This window comes from Gavialis gangeticus, unplaced genomic scaffold (assembly GCF_001723915.1).
Source record: "Gavialis gangeticus isolate Ggan-Ray unplaced genomic scaffold, GavGan_comp1, whole genome shotgun sequence".
NCBI lineage: Eukaryota > Metazoa > Chordata > Crocodylia > Gavialidae > Gavialis > Gavialis gangeticus.
Window position 1 is genome coordinate 50,127,385 of NW_017729034.1, and position 7,261 is coordinate 50,134,645.

Here is a 7,261-nt window from a genome sequence, read left to right on the forward strand (position 1 = left end):
CTCCCCCATCACTCCTTTGTCCCACTCTTAACACAATGCACTTCATTCAGGTCATCATTTTGACTATTTCTACAGGAGACTGGGAGTCATGGTAAAAGGGAGAAATCTTGATACTTGGTGAGGTCTTTAGTGGGAAATAAATGGGCAACAAGCATGGGGGAAAAAGCAAAACTGTGGAAGTAGACAACAAGAGACCAGCTGACAAGCCAGGGAGGGAAAATTGGGATTAGGTGGGATAAAAAGCCTGCAGAATGGTATTGAAACAAGGAGCCAGGACAGGAAAAAGACAAGTCCAGACAGGATGGGACAGGGTTGAAGGGGCCAAACTGAAGGTAATGGGGGGAGGAAGGGAAGGACTCATCCAAGTAGAGCACACTCCCTTACTGAGACTTGCCTGTCCTCTGATGTGCTTATCCAGTGGAGCTTATGAGTTTTTGACATGTTCCAAGCAAACTCTCATATGCTTTTGAAAATACCAATTCAAAATCTCATGAGGTAACAGGCATGACATATTAGACACTTTGTTTTATTTTACAAAAGCTTGAGATTTGACAAGGATATTGCAATGGGTGAGCTTAGTATTTATTTTCTAAAATTCACATATACATCTTTTTCAGGTTTTTTTAAAAATTAGATGAGGACAGATATGGGAAGCCTCTAGATAAATACTAACATGTTATGAACAATGTACTTAGAGAAGGGCATTTTCCTTTACAATACAGGCTGTGTCTTGACGGTTAAAAAAAATACCTAGAAAAGCAGAACTCCATTTTCCATGTTTCATTAAAGTTAGCAATTAGACACACAGCCCCAAGCTAGACTAATGCCGATGCCAAATGTTATTAAAAACAATTTATAAACAGTTAACTTATTCAACATTCAAAACGTTATCTGGAAACTAATTTTGTAGCCTTAACCGTTGTCTACATTTCCAAGGTAGAAATAAGCACAGTAATTAGATCCAGTACCTTGCCAGGTAACACTTTTCGGCCTACTTGTTTACAAAAGCAGCAACGGAGGAAAAAAATGGCAGTCTTTTCAAAAGGCCTTTTGCTCTTTATCAGTGCAGAATGGTATGGCTGCCACTATTTTGAAATCCATACCCCCAACAACTTAATCATTAGTAGGACATTGAAGTCAACAGCTTATTTTGAGCGTGTCCTAAGCAATGCTTCACATTTACCTTGTGCTCTTCAGCTCCAAAGGGTTGTATGAGCACTATGCAAGCCTCACATCATGTGAGGTAGAAAGTTTTATCCCCATTTTACAAACCTGGAGGCAGACAGATTACTTGGGTTTGCTGAGTCACAGCAGGAATGAGCTAGAATGTGAAGCCAGAAAGATTCCCATACTGCCAGTTTTGTGCTCAGTTACATTATGTAATTCTCCATGGTTATGAAGTGGCTTTGAGATTGTTGCAGAACATCATGTTACTTTAGTAGTTATAGTAACAAACACAATCAAAATAGCTTATTCAGTACTGGTTTTAGGAATCAGGTATACTCCTGCATACAGGAAAAAAATAAGTCTAAACAGAAGCAAAATAGATTCCAAGTTGTTCTTTACCCATGAATGCAAGATGTCTGTTAATTATTATACACTCTTTACCCCATTTTTGTATTTTGACTCAATTAAACCCATTTAAAGGCCAAAAGCCAAATTCTGTGCTACTTATAGCCAGTAAGAGGATCATAAATACCTTTTCCCAAGATTAAGTTGCAAGTCAGTTTTTAAAACCTTCACCTTAGTATCCTTCTCTCTCATGCCACACCTTGCCCAATTACAGTGCTCAGCAAAGAAAAAAAAATGTATATATTATGTCCTTTGATAGGGTATTTCAGTATCAGCCCATCAACAGAGGGCATATTTAAATATTAAACTTCTTCATCAGAAATAAACAAAATAATAGATAAGCCACCAATATAACAAAGACAACAATTTCAAAAAACATTGGGAATATCCACCAAATGGGTGCAGGACTGTAAGCCCAGCTCAACACTTTTCTGGAAAACAAGCCAGCTGGAACGAGACAGATGCTTGCTCCAAAACATTGTTAACCTAAATCATATCCCAGAATGGGTCCAAGCCATTTTTCAACCTCAGTCACAGACAAGTTTTTCCTCAATGCATAATCTTCAACCTACAAAGGAACAAACAGGAGGAAGATTTTAACATACTGGGTGTTAAGTCTCCAGATTTCAGTGTTTTCAAAATATTCCAGAAACAACCCGTCCCAAATGTTTCATTCAAATCAAACAGTTAGTAACTCAGCCATACAGTGGGATCCAAATTACCTGATCTTTACATATTTTCCCAACAGCAAAGTATTTGGATTTGGGGTTAGCAAAGTAGAGACCAGAAATGGCAGACGCAGGTGTCATTGCAAGCGATTCAGTTAACCCAATATCTGAGAGAGAGAGAACAACATTTTGTTTAGTCACCAATAATGACAGGCCTATCTTCTGCAGTCTTTTCTTTCAGCAGATTGGAAATTCTACAACAGCTTTAGGCAAATTAAAAAAACAGGGTTTTTAACAGAATTAAACTGAGATGAGCACCACAGTTGGTTCCATATTCCTTGTGGGGGTTTTTTTTACCCAACTCCCAAACATTTGTTTTTCAATATGCTGCAGATTTCTGTATCAGTAATGCATACTTGCAGTACAGAAGCTAGTTCTTTTTCCTCCATTTTCTTTTTTTGGGGGGGGGGGGGGGGAAGATGGTGGGATCTTGGATATTTTGACAGTTAGGAAGGAAACAGCTGGGGCTCTGAGAACCTGAGAGGACAGCTTGGGATTTTATGTCTAGCAGCAAACCTGCCCTAACATTTAAAATATCAACATGAAATCTAAGACTTATTTGCAGACTGGGGCTACATCTACACCAAGTTGGACAGCAGCCAACACCAGCAGGTCACTGGTACACACACTTCAGGCAGGTCTACCATGATCAACTATGGTGCCAGAATACAAAATGTACTTTGAGAAGAAGTCACTGCCAACTAAATTATGACAGCCAGCGCAAGGTATAGGAGTGTTGATGCTGATTGATGACAGAAGCCTTACTCTACTCAGCAGAGGTGCAGCAACTGCTGCAGAGTAAAGTGTTCTTCCACTGCAGAGGGGCTTTTTGAGTGAGCGCACTCAAAACTCTGTTGGCAGAATTTAGTAGTGTGGACTGTGTGTCACTTGCATTAGTTTATATTTGGAAGGTTTGCTTGCAACCATAAAGCCATTAAAAACATGTTTAAATGCAAAACTGAATTCTGCTGACAAATCTGCTGCTACACTACAGGATAAATATTCCACTGATAATCTTACAGGGGAACCCCCTCTCTCCACCCCAAAAAACCTTCTGTGCCTGTGATTAAGCAACCTATAAGGAAAAATAAGGGACAGCAATCCTGGCAACTAACACCTTGATTTTTGTTTTATGAATATCTGCACTGGATACTGTCACTGTTCTAACTCTCCATTTACATATAAAGATGACAAAAACAACATGTTGGTGGTACCTGTTGCTTCTTTAATACTTGCAAGTTTCCACATGGTGAGTTTTTCAGTGTGGTCAGGCTGGCTGGGATACCCAGGGGCTGGGCGGATTCCCTCATATCTGATCCTGCGCAGATCTGCAATATCCAGCTGTTCATCGTTGCAGTAAGCCCATAATTCTTTTCGGACCCTTTCATGGAGCTCCTCTGCAAATGCCTTGGGAAACAAGGCAACCTTTTTTAATTTGCAGAAGCTATTAACAGCAACTTGCTCCAGGCTAACAAGAGCGTGGTCTGTTTTTACTGCTTTATAACTTGTAGTGGAAGTGGGTATGCTATCAAGCAGAGAGCTAAGCTGTAAATTGGACTGATGTAAATCTCATCTTTTCTTGCACAACCTATAGCATCCAGTTATGCATGGCTGGACTCAGGACAAATTCCCAGTGGAGAGGCGGCATTAGATTCAGTAGGTCAAATGGTACCCCCTTCAGTATGCTCGTACAAGTACTAATATAAACAAAAGCCCTGCAAGTGCGCTGAACGGTGGAACTATTGAGTCCTGTGAGGGCTCAAAAAAGATAGTCCAATTCAAAGTTCCTGATGCACAGATATTTTTAAAAAGGTAAGGCAAGGAGTTTAAAAATTGTCAAACCAACCAAAATAGTTTTGGAGATATGTAAACCTAAGATGCCTTTGTGATGACAAGGTCTAGAAAGCTGTACTGTATCTCTAGTACTGCTGTCTATGTGGATTCTTCCCATGACATTCATGTTTTCAGATTTAATGCACAGCATAAACTGTAGGTCTCGTGACATTTGGCTTTATGGAAGAAGGTGAAGCATTCACTTGTCAAATAAGCCTCATACAAAGTGCACGTGCGATCTGTAATAAAATGTTACCTCTGCTAACCGGTCTCCCAGGGCTTTCACCATGATGCTGTTATAGTCATCACACTGTTTCTCAAACTCTTTGCACAGTTCATCTACCCCAAAACAGGCCACAGCAAACAGGCCTAAATAGTCACGAACTCCAGAATCCAAAGGGGCGATGAAGTCAGAGAGACAGTAATATGGATCCATGCAGGCAGAGTCCTTTTCTGCCTAAAGTAATAAAAATATTGAATAAGAAAAGAGAATTCCTTTTAAGTCAATTTCTCCATCAAACACAAGAAATGTCACTTTACTTTCCTTAAACAGAAGGGAGATAACGTTTTAAACTGCAAGTACTTCTAGATACAAGATAATCCTGTCAGCTTTAGGAGAGAAGTATTATATTCCAGTCCTAGATGCCTGATGTCTTTCAGCTGTTTGAATCAGGGATAAAAAAATCTCTTTCAGATCTGTGCTGTGGATCCCAAATCAGATATTGGTATTCTCCTTCCAACAAAGGAGTTCTGCTCATTGAGGAAGAACATAAAGCAGAGGAGAGAGATGCTGTGCTGGGCAGATCTCAGGAGAATTTTGACCTCAACTTGAAACTAGCAATCATGAATACTTCCTATTGGGAATAAAAAGCTATAAAACAAGAACAACCCGACAACCCCTGTGGGATAAGAGGGATCAGATGATAGAGCTAGTCCATCTCACATCTAAGTTCTGTATGAGAGATGCTGACATGGGACCTGCTCCTACCAGCTGTGGAGTTCCCCGGCCTCCCCAACTTACTTTCAAAAATGGTGCTGACCATGCTTTTGAGACCATTCAAGCCTTAGTCACTGCAAAGCATGTTCAAATATCCATGCTCAAAATGAATACACCATTATAAAACTCCTTACAGTAGCTTAAAAGTGTTCTTGAGGAAAGGAAACAGCATTGTACCTTTCCCAGAAGGCCAATAGAAAAACCAGGGAAAGAGGCAGAACACAGGAGTAACAATCATCCCAAGGGGTACAAGAGGCACAAATTGCATACCAAGGCCTACAATTAGCGTATCACGTACAGCAAAGGAATTGGCTTGTAAATAGATACGTGCATCCTGGAAATTTACTCAATTAAAGGAAAGGAGTAATTTTATGTATACTACTTTATAATCTCTGCCTCCAGTAGTCATTTCACAACAACATGTTCACATTTTTAAGACTGCCTTTGTCTATTACTAATCTAAAACTAAAGTAAAATCAATGACAGCATACAGGGAAGAACAAAACAGGTTATAAATGAAGTGCTGTCAAGGCACAAGATAAAATAAAAAACAAAAATAATTTCTCCCCTTCCACAATGTCCATGTAATCTCCTTCAGTTCTAGCCCCTAAAGTTTATTTGTAACACTAGTCTTTTTAAAAAAACAAAAACAAAAATATCACATACATGCTTGATTTTCAGGTGGAAAGTGTCTATCAAGCTCCAGTACAACAGAGAGAACCCTGTGTATTAACAGAAATGTTGAATGGAAGTCATGGGAGACAAGTATTCTGTTCTGCTCTGCACTCATGAGGCTTCAGCTGAAGCACAGTGTTCATTCCAAATATTTAAGTTATGGAAAATATTAGTTTTTAATTTAAACTGACAAAATTTCTAGTACAATGCAGAATCCAGGGACCCCAATACAGACATTATATTTTGAAGATGCACAGCATCAGAATGCCTTAGGCTACATATTGAAGCACAAACAGAAAACAGCACCACAAATCAGAAAAGATCAAATCTAAAGATTGTTTGAAACAAAACAACACAAAGTAACTGTTATACCATTTACAGATCTAATTATTAAAGCAAAGAATAAAAATAAAGGAAACAGAAGCATTAGGAAGTAATTACCCCACCAAATAATAGCGAACTTCATTTTTAACATGTCCCATCTACAACACAAATTAGTGCAACAAACTTTACATTTAGTCAGCACATACTTCATCTTCCTACCTGTTGTCTTAAGCCGTAAAATTTAGCTATTGGTTCTGCAAGCTGCACTGCCTCTTCTGATGCATATAAATAAACATCATCTTGAACACTTTGAGCAGGCCAGAACCCTACCAGGCCCCTGGCTCGTAATTTCTTTTGATTAATCAAAGTTTTTAGCAGATTCTGAGCATCATTATAAACTCTTTTGGCTTCTTCACCTACAGAAAAATAAACCCAAAACAAAAACAAGAACAAAAAATCCAACACAGTTCAGGAGCGATATAGAATCATAGACCACAGGAAGGCATCTAGTCCAACCCCACCACTAAAAGCAGGACTGGCCCCAACCAGATCATCCTAGCCAGAGCTTAGTTTAGCCATGTTTTGAAAACCCCCAAAGATGGAGCTTCCATCACATCTCTGGGTAACCTGTTCCAGCATTTTCCTACCCTCCAAGTGAGAAAATTCTTCCTAATATCCAACCTAAACCTCACTTGCTGCAACCTGAGACCATTGCTCCTTGTTCCGTCATCTGCTACCACTGAAAACAATCCAGCTCCATCCTCTTTCAAAGCTCTTCCAGATAGTTGAAGGCTGCTATTAAGTCCCCTCTCAGTCTCCTCTTCCCTAGACTAAATAAGCCCAGGTGCCTCAGTCTTTCCTCATAAGTCATGTCCCCCAGGCTCCTACACTTACTATAACTAAGTTATAGTACAACTTAATGCAGCTTCCAATCTCTTTTTCTGTTGATGAACACGATTTTCGACAGAACCCTCCTCCTGTTATATTCATCTATGTTGCTAACAAAAGGTGTCCAGTGTGATGCATTTATTAGGGCTGTGCGAAGCTTTAGTCACTAATTTGATTCAGCAGAGATTCGGCCCAATTCAGTGGCTGAATCTCCGAATCCAAATCGAATCAGGAGACCCTTTAA

General features: G+C 39.5%; 1 protein-coding gene across 5 annotated transcripts in view; it reads right to left on the reverse strand.

Moving 5' to 3' along the window:
* Positions 1–505: 505 nt before the first annotated feature.
* MTR (5-methyltetrahydrofolate-homocysteine methyltransferase) overlaps positions 506–7,261 on the reverse strand; it is an 88,045-nt gene continuing 81,289 nt past the window's right edge. For 4 of the 5 annotated variants that reach the window (XM_019527151.1, XM_019527150.1, XM_019527149.1 and 1 more), the window contains exons 29-33: positions 6,349–6,545; positions 4,390–4,590; positions 3,515–3,707; positions 2,295–2,407; positions 506–2,140 (exon numbers count right to left, since the gene is read on the reverse strand). In XM_019527151.1, coding sequence (XP_019382696.1) covers positions 2,054–2,140; positions 2,295–2,407; positions 3,515–3,707; positions 4,390–4,590; positions 6,349–6,545 — 791 coding nt within the window. In that variant the 3' untranslated portion in view covers positions 506–2,053. The remainder of the gene's footprint in view (positions 2,141–2,294; positions 2,408–3,514; positions 3,708–4,389; positions 4,591–6,348; positions 6,546–7,261) is intronic. The other variant, XM_019527152.1, reaches the window with a different exon arrangement.